The sequence below is a fragment of the Pogoniulus pusillus genome, unplaced genomic scaffold (genome assembly GCF_015220805.1).
Source record: "Pogoniulus pusillus isolate bPogPus1 unplaced genomic scaffold, bPogPus1.pri scaffold_58_arrow_ctg1, whole genome shotgun sequence".
Classification (NCBI taxonomy): Eukaryota; Metazoa; Chordata; class Aves; order Piciformes; family Lybiidae; genus Pogoniulus; species Pogoniulus pusillus.
In genome coordinates, this window is record NW_026974711.1 from 438,857 (window position 1) to 454,735 (window position 15,879).

The 15,879-nt window shown below is 59.8% G+C and overlaps 1 protein-coding gene across 3 annotated transcripts in view; it reads right to left on the bottom strand.

Annotated features, from left to right (window-relative positions):
- DIP2B (disco interacting protein 2 homolog B) overlaps positions 1-15,879 on the bottom strand; it is a 63,574-nt gene that overhangs the window by 6,565 nt on the left and 41,130 nt on the right. For all 3 annotated transcript variants that reach the window (XM_064141583.1, XM_064141581.1, XM_064141580.1), the window contains 17 exons: positions 15,686-15,800; positions 15,154-15,293; positions 14,284-14,420; positions 13,940-14,020; positions 12,982-13,109; positions 12,414-12,528; positions 10,904-11,105; positions 10,489-10,598; positions 10,094-10,174; positions 7,787-7,910; positions 6,855-6,976; positions 6,363-6,474; positions 4,835-4,944; positions 3,645-3,775; positions 2,434-2,602; positions 329-499; positions 137-198 (listed from right to left, as the gene is read on the bottom strand). In XM_064141583.1, coding sequence (XP_063997653.1) covers positions 137-198; positions 329-499; positions 2,434-2,602; positions 3,645-3,775; positions 4,835-4,944; positions 6,363-6,474; positions 6,855-6,976; positions 7,787-7,910; positions 10,094-10,174; positions 10,489-10,598; positions 10,904-11,105; positions 12,414-12,528; positions 12,982-13,109; positions 13,940-14,020; positions 14,284-14,420; positions 15,154-15,293; positions 15,686-15,800 — 2,110 coding nt within the window. The remainder of the gene's footprint in view (positions 1-136; positions 199-328; positions 500-2,433; positions 2,603-3,644; positions 3,776-4,834; positions 4,945-6,362; positions 6,475-6,854; positions 6,977-7,786; positions 7,911-10,093; positions 10,175-10,488; positions 10,599-10,903; positions 11,106-12,413; positions 12,529-12,981; positions 13,110-13,939; positions 14,021-14,283; positions 14,421-15,153; positions 15,294-15,685; positions 15,801-15,879) is intronic.

Genomic DNA, 15,879 nt, shown 5'->3' on the forward strand with positions numbered 1-15,879 from the left:
AGGGAGAGCACAATGGGGGACAGCTCAGGGCAGGGGAGACAGCCCCAGAGGGGACAGCTCCATGGGGGGAACAGCTCCGGGGGGGGGACAGCTCCGGGGGGGGGACAGCTCCGGGGGGGGGACAGCCTCACTGTACCTGTCGTGTCTGAGAGATTTCAGGTCCACATAGACTGTGGTGGGATCAGGCCCAGATGTTCCCTGAGGGCAAAACCAAAGTGAAATGAAAGCCTCTGGAGAAGCAGAGCTCCGTGGGAGGGGACGAGGTTGGAAGGGACCCTCCAGGTGATGCCCCAGCGGGCAGGGGCAGCAGCAGAGGGCATTTGGGTACCTGCAGACAAATGGCCACGTTGACCCTGGAGCCAAAGGTGGTGCTGACAGCCCGAGGGGACAGGCCAATGTCCTTGAAGAGCTTGGAGAAGGAGTGGGTGAGAGCCACCCGTGGGCGCTCCTCTGCCACCACCACGCAGGTGCGGACACAGGACAGGTTAATGCCTCGAGCCTGGCAGAGACACAGAGAGAGCCAAAGGTGCTGGGCTGAGCCCGAGGGCAGCATGGCAGGGAGAGAAGCTGGATGCTGGGCTGGGAAAAGCAAACACTGCTGCTGGCTGCTGCGCTCAGAGGCATCCTGAGAGGTGGAAAAGCAAGGACACAGAGGGGGGTGAGGCAGAGACTCTGCCAGAGGCTGTGTCCTGCTCTTCTCCCTCAGCTGCTCCTGTGTGCCTCATCCTTCTGCTCCTAACCCCCCCTTGCCCATCCTCCAAACTCACCTTGCACATAAAGCAGGCTCTGGGATAAGGTAGAGAGGTGGAAGGAAGGTGGAAGGGTGGTTGGGAGAGCTCCTCCTGGGGGCTCTTTGACTTGCACAGTTCAGTCTATGTGCTGGTTTGAGGCTGATTGGAGTATTTTAGTGAGAGAAATTAATGCTAGGCTGGGAAAAGCAAACACTGCTGAGGTCTGCTTCACTCAGAGGTGTCCTGAGATGTGTAATAACAGGACACAGACACAGATAAGGCAGTGTGAGAGATAAGAGTGTGTGAGGTCTCTGTCAGAGTCTCTGTTTCTCCCTGAGCTGCTTCTGTGTGCCTAATCCTTCTGCTCCTAACCCCTCCTTGCCCATCCTCCAAACACACCTTGCATGTAAGGCAGGCTCTGGGATAAGGTAGAAGGGTAGAAAGAAGGTGGAAGGGTGGTTGGGAGCCCCTCCTGGGAGCTCTGATTTCTGGGAGGGGTATTTGGTTTCTCTATCTGTATCTGGAGCACTGTGTACAGGACTGGATACTGTACTGGAGTGAGTTCTGGAGTCCCCAGCACAAGCAGCACATGGAAGGGTTGGAGCCAGTGCAGAGGAGGCCACCAAGATGCTGAGAGGGCTGCAGCAGCTCTGCTCTGAGCACAGGCTGAGAGAGTTTGGGGCTGTGCAGGCTGGAGAGGAGAAGGCTTGGAGGAGCCCTTGGAGTGGCCTTGCAGGGTCTGAAGGGGGCTGCAGGAGGGCTGGGGAGGGACTATTTGAGAAGGTCTGGGAATGGCAGGAGGAGGAGGAATGGGTTTGGAGTGGCAGAGGGGAGATTGAAAGTGGATGTGAGGAAGAAGTGAGGGTGGTGAGAGCCTGGCACAGGTTGAGGGTGGTGAGAGCCTGGCACAGGTTTCCCAGAGAGGTTGTGGAGCACAGAAGCACAGAATGGGATCTTTGATCCCATTCTGTGCTTCTGTGCTCCACAACCTCCCTGGAGGTGTTCAGGACCAGGTTGGATTTGGCCTTGAGTGACCTGTTCTGGTGGGAGCTGTCTCTGCCTATGGCAGGGGTTTGGCACTGGCTGAGCTTTGAGCTCCCTTCCTACCTAACCCATTCTGTGTTCACCTTGAGGCTTCAAGAGGACTGGCACCAGGCTCAGGACTGCTCTGAACATGAGCAGCAGGCAGTGCTGTGGCTCAGCCCAAAGCAGGCAGCTTCAGGCCAGGACTGATCTCATCTCCACCTGCAGGGCACTGCTGCAGCTGAGTCCATGCAGAAGCCTCCTCTGGCACATCCTGCAGCTATTTTTTCCCCTCCTCTCAGCTCCAAGCAGGACACAGCTCTGCTCAAACTGCCTCCCCTGTGTGCTCTGCAGCCTGTGCTGGGCTAAGCCTCCACTGCAGACTCTTACATAAGCAACTCTTCTGCAGAGCTTTCTGCTGCTGCCATCCTCCCTTCGGGGTGTGCCCAGCACTCAGTGGCCACCTGCTGCCTCCCTGCCACACAGACACTGCTGCCTCCAACCCTCTGCAACCTCCTGGGGCTGCAGACAGCTTTTGGTGTGTTGTGGACTGGAGATTTGTGTGAGAGCAGAGTGCTGGATCCCCACTCAAGCTCAGAAGGGATCTCAGAGCTCATCTCCAGCCTCCCACCATGGGCAGGGACTCCTCTCAAGGAGAGTTCAAGGACTCATTTCTTACCTTTAACATTTCCACTTGGTTTCCAAGTCCCTTTGTGCACAGTTCCATGACTGAATAGGAACAGAAAGTGTCCCTTATTTTATACTGGCTGACAGTAGATAACCAGAGAAACAGGTTGGATTCCAGCTCCATAGGAGGAATTAAGATTGACTGGTGCCCAGAGTACACACTGTGGGGAACAGCAGGCAAGAAAAACATCTGTGGCTGGCTTGGACTTATCCTAAATGAAAATCTACTGCTTACATCCTACAGCCACAGCATCCCTGGGCAGCCTGTGCCAGCCTCTCACCACCCTCCTGCTGCACAACTTCTTCCTCAGCTCCACTCTCACCTTGCTCTGCCTCAGCTCCAAACCATCCCCACCTTGGCTGGCTCAGAATTCCTCATGCTGAGTCCTTCTGCAGCCTTCCTGCAGGATGCCTTTAGGGCAGGCAGCTCTGAGGCCCCCCCCAGACTCTTCTCTGCCTCAGCTCCAAACCATCCCTACCTTGGCCAGGCTCAGTCTTCCTGCAGGATCCCTTTAGGGCAGGCAGCTCTGAGGGCCCCCCCAGGACTCTTCTCTGCCTTAGCTCCAAACCATCCCCCCCTGGCCTGGCTCAGACCCCCTCATGCTGAGTCCTTCTGCAGCCTTCCTGCAGGATCCCTTTAGGGCAGGCAGCTCTGAGGTCCCCTCCAGACTCTTCTCTGCCTCAGCTCCAAACCATCCCCTCCTGGCCTGACTCAGACCCCCTCATGCTGAGTCCTTCTGCAGCCTTCCTGCAGGATCCCTTCAGGGCAGGCAGCTCTGAGGTCCCCCCCAGACTCTTCCCAACCCCAGCTCCCTCAGCCTGTCCTCCCAGCAGAGCTCCTCCAGCCCTCCCACATCTGCACTGGCAGAGGGAAGGGAGGGAACTGACTCAGCCCCAGAGTTTCCAGCAGGAAACCTCCCTCACTGCAACACCTCAGCGAGGCAGAGGCAGGGAGAAGCCTCCTGGAGCCAGCAAGGATTTGGCAGCACAAATCCTTCTCATCAGGCTGGGCTCAGCTCCTGCCAAGCTGCAGGCAGAGGCAGCCTCTGGTTGCCAGCCCAGAGCCAAACTCTCCCCTCACACCCAATGGGTGGCTTTGGTCATGCCAACATCATCTGCCTGCAGCTGCCCATGGGCTGCAAGCTGCCACCCCCACCCCTGCCAGGGGTCAAACCTGCTCCTGCCCCTCCCCCCAGCGCCTACCTGCAGAGGCACCAGAGCACAAAGCCCAGCCCGCAGTAGGGGTCGAGGCAAATGGCAATCTGCCGGGAGGAGTAGAGCTCACACTGCAGCTTGATGGCTCTGCAGAGCCCACTCACGGCCGCGTGGGACATCTGCAACACAGCGAGAGAGCAGCTGGCACCGGGGCAGGACCTCGCCAGGAGAGGGAGCAGCAGCCCAGGCAGCTCACCGAGAGGCCTTGGCAAGGCAAAGGCAGTGCCACTCCTGCCCACACCTCCCATGGCACAGAGCACTGCAGAGCCCTGAGAGGTGGTGGTACCGGGAAGTGCCAAGCAGCAGCTCACAGCTCTGCCCTGCTCTGCCAGGCAGAGCTCCAGTGGGAGGCAGCAGCAGAGCTCCTGGTGCCCACTGCAGAGCTCTCAGCAGCAGTTCTGATGCCCACTGCAGAGCTCTCAGCAGCAGTTCTGATGCCCACTGCAGAGCTCTCAGCAGCAGCTCCTGGTGCCCACTGCAGAGCTCTCAGCAGCAGTTCTGATGCCCACTGCAGAGCTCTCAGCAGCAGCTCCTGGTGCCCACTGCAGAGCTCTCAGCAGCAGCTCCTGGTGCCCACTGCAGAGCTCTCAGCAGCAGCTCCTGGTGCCCACTGCAGAGCTCTCAGCAGCAGTTCTGATGCCCACTGCAGAGCTCTCAGCAGCAGCTCCTGGTGCCCACTGCAGAGCTCTCAGCAGCAGAGCTCCTGATGCCCACTGCAGAGCTCTCAGCAGCAGTTCTGATGCCCACTGCAGAGCTCTCAGCAGCAGCTCCTGGTGCCCACTGCAGGGCTCTCAGCAGCAGTTCTGATGCCCACTGCAGAGCTCTCAGCAGCAGTTCTGATGCCCACTGCAGAGCTCTCAGCAGCAGTTCTGATGCCCAGGGGGTTCCAAGTTTCTCCTCCTGGATTCCAGCCCAGTTTTGCCTTGTCCTATCACTGGGTGCCACCAACCAGAGCCTGGCACCTTCACCTTGCCCCCCACCCCTCAGATATTGAGAGACATTGCTCAGGTCCCCTCTCAGCCTTCTCCTCTCCAGGCTCTCAGCCTCTCTCCACAGCAGAGATGTTCCAGGCCCCCAGATCATCCCTGCAGCCTCCCCTGGCTCTCCCCAGCAGGTCTCTGCCTCTCCCCACTGGGCAGCCCCGAGCTGGGCACAGTTTCTGGGCCATTTGGCTGTACCTTCACTCCTGTCAGCATCCCTGTGGTGGACACACTGAAGTCCAGGTATGCCAACATCTCGGGCGTGGGTGGCTTGTAGAGCTGTGCCAGCCGCTTCCTGGGCAGGTCATCTGGCACGGGAGAGAGCAAACCTTGGTCACTCCTAGCTCTGAGCTGGGGCTGGAAAGCAAAACACAGCCCCAGCAAGCCAGGAGGGCTGCTAAAGGCTTCTGCTTGCCCTCCCTCCCCTTCCGTCCCCTCCACTCCCCTTCCCTCCCTCCCCTCTTCCTTCCTTCCTTCCTTCCTTCCTTCCTTCCTTCCTTCCTTCCTTCCTTCCTTCCTTCCTTCCTTCCTTCCTTCCTTCCTTCCTTCCTTCCTTCCTTCCTTCCTTCCTTCCTTCCTTCCTTCCTTCCTTCCTTCCTTCCTTCCTTCCTTCCTTCCTTCCTTCCTTCCTTCCTTCCCCTTCCTTCCTTCCTTCCTTCCTTCCTTCCTTCCTTCCTTCCTTCCTTCCTTTTCCTTCCTTCCTTTTCCTTCCTTCCTTCCTTCCTTCCTTCCTTCCTTCCTTCCTTCCTTCCTTCCTTCCTTCCTTCCTTCCTTCCTTCCTTCCTTCCTTCCTTCCTTCCTTCCTTCCTTCCTTCCTTCCTTCCTTCCTTCCTTCCTTCCTTCCTTCCTTCCTTCCTTCCTTCCTTCCTTCTCTCCCTTCTTCTTCCTCCCTCCCCTCCCCTCTCCTTCTTTCCTTCCTCCCTCCCCTCTCCTTCCTTCCTTCCCTCCCCTCTCCTTCTTTACTTGCTCACTCCCTCTCTCCCTCCCTCTCTCCCTTCTCCTTCCTTCCTCCTTCCACCCTCCCTCTCTCCCTTCTTCTTCCTCCCTCCCCTCCCCTCTCCTTCCTTCCTTCCTCCCTCCCCTCTCCTTCCTTCCTTCCCTCTCCTCTCCTTCTTTACTTCCTCACTCCCTCTCTCCCTTCCTTCCTCCTTCCACCCTCCCTCTCTCCCCTTCCTTCTCTTCCCTCCCTCCCTCCCTCCCTCCCTTCCTTCCTTCCTTCCTTCCTTCCTTCCTTCCTTCCTTCCTTCCTTCCTTCCTTCCTTCCTTCCTTCCTTCCTTCCTTCCTTCCTTCCTTCCTCCCTCCCTCCCTCCCTCCCTCCCTCCCTCCATCCCTTCTCCTCCCTCCCTCTCCAGAGACAGACTCCTGCCAGACTGCCCCTGTGGGAAGTGATTTCTCCTCAGGTAAAGGCTGAGGCAAACTTGCTCTTAGGGCCACGAGAGCTGCCTGCAGGCATCAGAGCCACAGCTCCATCCCACAGCTCCATCTCACAGCTCCATCCCACAGCTCCATCACACAGCTCCATCACACAGCTCCATCACACAGCTCCATCACACAGCTGCACAAAGGCAGAGGGGATGGCAGCAAGCAAGGCCAGGAGCAGCTCTCACACCTCAGACTGCCTCTTAAACGTCCCAAGAAGCCCTTAAGGGCACCTGGCAGGAGGGAGTGGCCTTCTGGAAGCCCAGAGCAAGCCCCAGGCAGCAGCCCTGGGCCCAGGGACCTCACCTGTGTCGATGATGGTTGGCCAGGTCTTGACATCCACAGCAGCTGCTGCCTCCCTGGACTTGAGCAGCCTCATCAGGGTCTGGGTGGTGAGGATGCAGGCAGCTTTGCTGACCTGGCCAGAGGAACAGCCACTGAGGGCACCACAGCAAAGCTGGGCACAGCCTGAGCAGCCTCTGGGCACTCCACCTCCACCCTCCTGCCCCACAGTCCCCTCCTGGTCACTGACCTTAGAAAGCAACTAACAGAGGACTGCCACTTGCCCAGCAGTGCCCTCTCAGGTGGCAGCATCCCAGGTGGGCACCTCTCAGAAACCACTTCTTGTGCCACAGCTGCACCCCCAGAGCTGCCTCCCTCCCAGAGCTCTCCAGCGGGAGGCAGCAGCAGAGCTCTGAGCAGTGGGCATCAGGGGATGTGCTCCAGCAGCCACTGCCAAGCAGCCAGCAGAGGGCCTGGGCAGCGGCGGGCAGGCTGGCAGCCCCCCTGGGCACTCACCTCCACGATCATGCGCACGGTGGGCAGGGTGGCAGCGAGGCTCTGGGCGTGGGGTGGGCGCACGGTGACTGGCACACAGCCGGCGTAGAGGCAGCCATAGAAGGCAGAGATCAGCTCAATGCCTGCAGGGACACGACAGGGCACAGCCTGTGGCAGCAGGACCCTGCTAGGGGCACACTCTGCTGCCACCAGCCCCTGCCCCAGGAGCTTGGCACCAGCCCATTCCCCTCAGGCGCTCGCTGCAGCCACAGCTGCCATGGGCAAGGTGAGCAGCACAGCAGGGGAGCAGGGAAAGCCTGGCACAGGGCACTGGGAAAGCAGGTATCCTGGCACAGGGCACCAGGGAAGTAGTTAGCCTGGCACAGGGCACTGGTAAAGAAGAGAAAGCCTGGCACAGGGCACTTGGGAAGAAGAGAAAGCCTGGCACAGGGCACTTGGGAAGAAGAGAAAGCCTGGCACAGGGCACTTGGGAAGCAGAGAAAGCCTGGAACAGAGCACTGGAGAAGTAGAAAGTCTGGCAGAGGGCACTGGGGAAGCAGAGGAAGCCTGGCACACTGCACTGAGGAAGCAGAGAAAGCCTGGCAGAGGGCACTGGGGAAGCAGAAAGTGTGGAACAGGGCACTGGGAAAGCAGTTAGCCTGGCACGGGGCACCAGGGAAGCAGAGAAAGCCTGGCAGAAGGCACTGAGAAGCAGAAAGCCTGGCAGAGGGCACTGGGGAAGCAGAGAGGCTTGTCCAGCACCCTACAGAGGCAGTCTGAGCCCTGGCACTGCCCTGGCACCTCAGGGCAGAGACCTCCCTGCAGCCCAGTCCAGCCCTGTGGGTTAAGCCTTCCCCTAAGGCACTGCCCCTTCCCTGCTCTCTCCTCTGCCCGCACATCCCAGCCCGGGCAGCAGTGCCAGGGTGGGCTGCAGCCCCCCGGGGCAGACTCACCGGGGGGGTAGAGCAGCACCACATTGTCCCCTGCGTTGAGGTGTCCTTTGTCACACAGCACCGAGCCAATCCTCTCGGCCTTCTTGTGCAGCTGCAGGCAGGTGGCAGTGCACACAGTGGTGCCCTTCAGAGGAGACACAAAGATTGCTCTGCACAAGGCCTGGCACAAAACCTGTGCCAGTAAATGGCTGCTGCAAGGGAAAAAAAAAAACACAAACCAAAAACCAACCACAAAAAGACAAAGGAACAAACCCAAAAACAGCCCAAAAAAAAACCCAAACCCCAAACAAACCCAAAATGACCCCAAAGAAAGCAACCAAAAGTGCCCAACTCAGGCAGGGAGCTGCTGGCTGCCAGGGTCACTCTAAAGCTACTGCTTACAGAGCTAGACCTAGAGGCTGCTGCCACTCAAGGAGTCACTCATCCACTACAGCACCAGTCAGAGAGAGATGGAGTGAAGAGCTGCTCTAGAACATTCTACCTGCCAGGGAGTCAGTTCAGGTCTTCTTGCACCAAAACCTTGCCAGAATATACTCAAGACCATTAAATGATAGCAGGAACCTGTGGGACCTACAAACAGGCTCAGTTTCAACAGGCAGCCCTGGGGCTGGGGCAGTTCTGCAGCTCACAGGGGTCAGGGGCTGGAAGGGATCCAAAGAGATCATTGAGTCCAAGCTCCCTGCCAGAGCAGGACCACACAATCCAGCTCAGGGCACACAGGAACACATCCAGATAGGGCTGGGAAGGTTCCAGAGCAGATCCCACAACATCTCTGGGCAGCCTGTGCCAGGCTCTGGGACCCTTCCAGGAAAGAAGTTCCCTCTTGTGCTGAGCTGGAACCTCCTGAGCTGTGCTGCAGCTTCCATCCACTGCTGCTTGTCCTGGCCCAGGGAGCAGTGAGCAGAGCCTGTCCCCCTCCTGACCCCCACAGCCTGTCCCCAGCTCCTGACCCCCACAGCCTGTCCCCCTCCTGACCCCCACAGCCTGTCTCCAGCTCCTGACCCCCACAGCCTGTCCCCCTCCTGACCCCCACAGCCTGTCCCCCTCCTGACCCCCAAAGCCTGTCCCCAGCTCCTGACCCCCACAGCCTGTCCCCCTCCTGACCCCCAAAGCCTGTCCCCAGCTCCTGACCCCCAGAGCCTGACTCCCTCCTCCTGACCCCCAGAGCCTGTCCCCCACCCCCAGGGCCTGTCCCCTCTCTCTTGACCCCCAGCCCTCAGAAAACATTGTTTAAATCCCCTCTCAGTCTTCTCTTCTCCAGACTCTCAGCCCCAGGGCCTTCAGCCTCTCCTCACCAGGCACTGCTCCAGTCCCCTCATCATCTTCACAGCCCTCCACTGGATCCTCTCCAGCAGATCCCTGCCCCTCTGCAACTGGGGAGCCCCACACTGAATGCAGCACTCAAGATGAGGTCTCAGCAGGGCAGAGCAGAGGGGCAGGAGAACCTCCCTGGCTCTGCTGGACTCACTCTGCTTAACACACCCCAGGACCCCATTGGCCTCTTGGCCCCAGGGCACATTGCTGCCCCATGGATGCTCTCCCCCAGCACTCCCAGGCCCTCTCCTTGGGGCTGCTCTCCAGCAGTCACCTCCCAGCCTGGACTGCTGCAGCTGAGAGATCTCTGGGCTCAGAGGCCTCAAGCTCCAGGTGCAGCTCCATGGGCACAGCCCAGCACAGGGCACTGGAGTGGGCAGAAGGTTTGAAACAGTCTCAGGTTTGTGCTGAATAGCAAAGAATAGCTCAGGCTGGAAGGGAGCTCAGAGCTCAGCCCCTCCAACCTCCCCACCACAGGCAGGGACCTCTCAGCTAGGCTCAGCTGCCCAAGGCCTCATCCAGCCTGACCTTGGCCACAGCCTCCCTGGGCAGCCTGTGCCAGACTCTCAGCACCCTCCTGCTGCACAACTTCTTCCTCACTCCACTCTCACCCTGCTCTGCCTCAGCTCCAAACCATTCCCCCTTGGCCTGCCTCAGACCCCCTCATGCTGAGTCCTTCTGCAGCCTTCCTGCAGGATCCCTTCAGGCACAGGCAGGCAGCTCTGAGGTCCCCCTGGAGCCTTCTCCTCTCCCCCAGCTCCCTGTGCCTGTGCTCCCAGCAGGGCTGCTCCAGCCCTTGGCTCATCTCTGTGGCCTCCCCTGGCCTCTCTCCACAGCTCTGTGTCCTCCTCCTGCTGGAGGCAGGGTTGGAGGTGAGGTCTGAGCAGAGCCCAGGGGCAGGATCTCCTCCTGCCCTGCTGCCCACACTCCTCTGGCTGCAGCCTGGAGCTGTGGGCATCAAAAAACCCCAGCCCAGCCTGGCCCTGGCTGTACCTTGGCATTCAACAAGAGGAAGAGAGGGTGGTCAGGAGTTGCTTGAGCTCTCCACTGCAGCACCTCTGTCAGGAACTGGTGCTGAAAGAGAGGCAGGAGGGAAATGTTTGTGCTGCACTTCCAAGTGCTTCTCACTGCTGCTCTGCACTCAGCTGCAGGTGAATTGTTTCTCCTCCTCCAGCTGCACCACACCACAGGACTCCAGAATGCCAGGTTGGAAGGGACCCTGAGGATCATCTGAGCCTTGGGGCCCTTTCCACCCTGGCATCCTGGGTGGCAGTGAGCTGGCTCAGAACCCTGCCAGTCTGCCCAGTGCAGGGGACTCCACTGCTGCCCTCAGGAGGATCCTAGGGCCTGCTGCTCCCACGGGGAAGCAGCTTCGTGTCCTGCCTTACCTTCTTCACCAGGTCGTTGTCCTCCAGCTGCCCAAGATCCCTCCCAGAGGCCTGGGCAATTCTCTTGCCAGCCACCAGGTTGCCAACCATCACAGAGGCAGGGCCCACACCTGGGGACAAAGAGCAGCTTTAGGGACTTGAACTAGCCCAGAGCTGCAGCCTGCAGAGCTGCAAAGCTGCAGAGACCCTCTGCAGGGTGCCCCTGGGCAGGAGGCAATGAAGCCTCTCTGATGGGCTTCAGGCTTTGCTGCTCTCCTGGGAGAATCCCAGCCAGGGCAGAGGCAGGGATCAGAATTCCTGAGTGCCACATGCAAGGAGAGGCCTCAGACATGCCACAGCCACAGGGCAGGCTCAGAGGCCTCACCCCAACCTGCTGGGGCTGAGGCAGGGAACAGCTTGCTGAGGCTGGAAGTACCTGGTTGCTTCTGCCTGGGCTTGGGCAGGTTGGTGACACAGGTGTGGGGGCACATGAGGATGTTGCAGGGGTGCAGAGAGCCCTCCAGGAAGTGCTGCTTGGTCTGGGAGATGTGGATGCCTCCCAGGGGAGTTTTTGGCAGTGTGTTGGCTGGCACAAGGGCAAGGCAGTAAACCCCCACCTGGTGAATGCTGTCGATGGCCTGGAGAGAGGGCAGGTGGGCAGTGAGCTGCTGCAGGCAGCTGCCTGGCACAGCTGCCCTGGCACACTGCAGCCAAGTGCTTGTCAGCAGTCCCTGCCCTGACTGCTTCCTGCACAACGAATCCACAGTGAAATCCTTCAGGACCAAAATCCCCAAAGCCACCTGAGAGCCTCAGATCCACTCTGCTGCTGCTCTGATCCACCACACTCTGCTCCTTCTGCCCCAGCCTGTGCCAGTCTCACCACCCTCATCCTCCTCAGCTCCAGCCTAGCCCTGCTCTGCCTCAGCTTCAAACCATTCCCTTCTTCTGGCCCTCTTGACAGGGGCAAAATCCCCTCCTGCTGCCCACCTCCCCCTGGCAGCAGCCCAGCACACAGGAGGGCACTGCTGGCTCCCAGGGGGGTGCTCAGCACCCAACACCCCCAAAGCTCTTCAGGGCTGCTCTCAACCCACTCTGCACCCAGCCTGGATTGGTGCCCAAGCCAGATGCAGGACCTTGGTAGCCTGAAAGCAGAATCATAGAAGGGTTTAGGCTGGAAGAGAGCTCAAAGCTCAGCCAGTGCCAACCTCCTGCCACAGGCAGTGACACCTCCCACTAGAACAGGTCACTCAAGGCCTCATCCAACCTGGTCCCCTGAGCATCTCCAGGGAGGTTGTGGGGCACAGAAGCACAGAATGGGATCTTTGATCACATTGGGTGCTTCTGTGCTCCACAACCTCCCTGGGCAACCTGTGCCAGGCTCTCACCACCCTCAACCTGTGCCAGGCTCTCACCACCCTCAACCTGTGCCAGGCTCTCACCACCCTCACTTCTTCCTCACATCCACTTTCAATCTCCCCTCTGCCACTCCAAATCCATTCCTCCTCCTCCTCCTGCCATTCAAAGATCCCATTCTGTGCTTCTGTGCTCCACAACCTCCCTGGGAAACCTGTGCCAGGCTCTCACCACCCTCAACCTGTGCCAGGCTCTCACCACCCTCACTTCTTCCTCACATCCACTTTCAATCTCCCCTCTGCCACTCCAAATCCATTCCTCCTCCTCCTCCTGCCATTCAAAGATCCCATTCTGTGCTCCTGTGCTCCACAACCTCCCTGGGCAACCTGTTCCAACCTAAAGGCCACTGTGAGCCAAGAGGCAGAGCTGAGCTTGAGCCTCCTCAGGGCTGTGCCGCAGGCAGTACCCCAGAGCTTGTGCAGAACAGATTCACCCAGCTTGTGCCCCCCCCACCTCTGCCAGGATGGATCTCAAGCCTGGGGCTCACTCAGCTGCCCCTTCCCTGGGCTGCTGACACTCTGCCAGTGGCTCACCTGCAGCACTCTGCTCATCCACTGGAAGCTGTCCTCCTCGGAGGCGTCTGGCCTCTGCTCGGCCACCACCACGATCCTCTCGTCATAGAAGACAGAGACAGAGAACACAGCGATCCTAGGGACAGCAGAGAGCCACCCTGGCACCAACCTCTGGGCACCAAGAACCAGAGCCACCCTGGCACCAACCTCTGGGCACCAAGAACCAGAGCCACCCTGGCACCAACCTCTGGACACCAAGAACCAGAGCCACCCTGGCACCAACCTCTGGGCACCAAGAACCAGAGCCACCCTGGCACCAACCTCTGGACACCAAGAACCAGAGCCACCCTGGCACCAATCTCTGGGCACCAAGACCCAGGGAAACAGCCCAGAGCCAAAACCAGGTGAGCAAACCTCACAGGGCAAGGACAGAGGGAAGCAAAAACCATCAGACAGTTCCCACCGAGCCAAAAAGGGAAGAGATGAGGAGGTGGAAAGGATTCAGTCCACCTCCTGCTGCTGACCCCTGTCCCTCTCAGGCTGCTGCCAAGCTTCTGCCCCACCCTGTGCCCAGAGCTGCCCTGCTGACCTGCCCCTGTAGACTGTCTTGATGGACTCCACTGCCAGCCCTGTGGCCACGATGTCGTCGGCGTTGTGCCTGCGCCCGCTGACCGTCAGCAGCCCATCCATCTTGCCCACCACGAACACCAGGCTGCCCTGCAGGGCACAGCCTCCTGTCAGCTGGGCACAGCAGGGCAGAGGCCTCTCTGACTGGCACACCTCAGAACCACCTCTGAATTGCTGTCAATTGTTTTCTTCCTCACTGGAAGTAGGGAGGGGATTCTGCCCCTCTGCTCTGCTCTGCTGAGACCCCACCTGGAGTCCTGCATCCAGCTCTGGAGCCCCTGGGCCAAGAGGGCTGTGGAGATGCTGGAGAGTGTCCAGAGCAGGACCAGGAGGATGCTGAGAGGCTGCAGCAGCTCTGCTGTGAGCACAGCCTGAAAGAGTTGGGGCTGTGCAGGCTGGAGCAGAGGAGGCTCCCAGGTGACCTTCTTGTGGCCTGCCAGGAGCTGAAAGGGGCTCCAAAAAAGCTGGGGAGGGACTTTTGAGGCTGTGAGGGAGTGGCAGGAGTGGGAGGGATGGAGCAGAGCTGGAGGTGGGGAGAGTGAGGCTGGAGGTGAGGTTCTGCACCACGAGAGTGGTGGGAGCCTGGTTGTCCCCCCCAGGATCAGGGGATAGGAAGAGAAGAAATGGCCTGGAAGTGGCCCAGGGGAGGTTCAGGTTGGCCACAAGGAACAATTTCTGTCCTGCCAGAGTGGTCAGGCACTGGAGCAGGCAGCCCCAGGCTGGAGCCTCCACCTCTGGGGACATGCCAGACCCACCTGTGTGACCTCCTCTGGCAGGTGTGGGGGCAGACTGCATCACCTCCAGAGGTCCCTTCCCACCCCCACCCTTCTGTACCCTGCTGCTTTCCTTTCCAACCCTGAGGGCTCCCCAGCCCAAACAGGAGCAGGGAGCAGTGCCAGCTGCCAGCCTGGGTCACCTACAGGCCCCACAAATCCCAGCAGGCCAGAGCGGACGAAGGGCACCTCTGCCACCGGGCAGCCCGCGGCGGTCACCGGCACCACCTGCAACAGAGGGAGCAGGCCTGAGCACAGACACCCCCATGGCAGGCAGGCTGCCAGGGGAGGGCAAGCAGAGGGATGCCCTTTGGCTGTCCCCTCCCTGGAGGTCTTCAGGGTTAGGCTGGATGAGGCCTTGAGCAGCCTGGGCTGGTGGCAGGATCCCTGCCCATGGCAGGGGTTGGCCCTGGCTGCTCTTTGAGGTCCCTTCCAAGCCAAGGGCTTCTGTGGCTGTGCCACAGCAGGCACAGGATGTGGGGCACACATACCTCAAAGGTGTTCTTGGTCACCCCTGCCAGCCCATAATACATCATCCCTCCTGCTCTGGAGCTGACGCAGATCTCCCCAATCTCATCTGTCTTGCAGAGCTGGGGAGGTCCTTCAGGCTTCACGATGCACATCATGCCTGGGGCACAGGGCACAGGTCAGAGCTGGCACACTGAAGGGGCACACTGCTGCCTGGGGGCTGCCTAACCGACAGGGCAGAAGGCTCCTGGGGTGTGGGCTTGGCACCTAGGGGCATGGCTCAAGGGCTGTGGTCACCCTGGGGTGCCAAGCTGAGCTGGGTGACCTCAGGAGTCTTCTCCAAGCAAAACTCTGCCCTGCTGAGACCTCACCTGCAGTGCTGTGCCCAGCTCTGGGACCCAGCACAAGGGAGGCAGAGATCTGCTGGAGAGGGTCCAGAGGAGGCTGCAGAACCTCCCCCACGGGGACAGGCTGGGAGGGTTGGGGCTGCTCAGCCTGGAGGGGAGAAGGCTCCAGGGAGAGCTCAGAGCTGCACTTCCATAGCTGAAGGGGAGCTGCAGGAGGGCTGGGGAGGGACTGTGGGGACAGGCCAAGGAGCAGTGGGTTGGAAGGGGACAGGACAGCAGCAGGAAGCTCTGCAAAGTGAGGGTGGGCAGACACTGGCACAGGCAGCCCAGGGAGGTGGCTGAGACCCCATCCTGGAAACATCCAAGCTCAGCCTTGCCTGTGTCCCTGTGCAGCCTGCTCCAGTTGGAGGTGTCCCTGATGCCTGCAGGGATGCCCTTTGGAGGGTCCCTTCCAACCTTATGCCACCTGGGAACCTCTGAACCAGTTGCAGGACTCTAAAACCTCTCAGAACCACCTGCAGAAAGGAGACCCCTGCAGGATTTTACCTCCTGGCATCACATGCCCCACGTCCTGCACAGTCAGAGCTGAGTTTTTGTCTTCAGTGTTGACTCGAATCACCCCAAAGCTCAGGCCATGCATGGACAGGATGGCTCTGCCGGGCAGAGGTGCCCCAGGGACCCCAGGCCTGTGAAGGGCACAGGATCAATAGAGCCAATCAGGCAGAGGCTATAATTAGACTGAGCTGAAGCTCACACAGCAACAGAAACCTGCAGGCTTCAGCCTCTCATCTCTGCCTAACAACTGCCAAGGGAGGTGGCAGCAGGAGCTGCCTCCCTGAGCAAGGGGCAAACACCTGGGCAAGGGCAGCTTGCCCACCCAGGCTGTGCCAGTGCACAGCTCTCCCAGGCACTGCTGAGCTGTCCCAGGCCTGAGAGGACAAAAAGCTCTGCAGAAAGGCTCCAGAGGGAGCTGAGCACACAGCCAGCAGCAGAGCCTCTTGCAGGCTGAGGTCAGCTCTGCCCAAAGCTCAGCCTGGAGCCCCTCGCCCAGCCCCAGCCTGGTGCTGCCTGCCCTTACCTGCGGATGGCAATGGTCATGGCCTCTGGAGAGGTGGCACAGGGGCAGATTGCCTCTGGTTTGAGCCCATGGCTCTGAAACAAGCTCAGGAAGGCATCACATGAGGAAACAGACCCTGCAGAGCAAGAAGGAGAAGATTCCACCATAGCTCCACTTGACCAAAAAGCTTTCTGCAGGACAACCTGGAGGTGCTG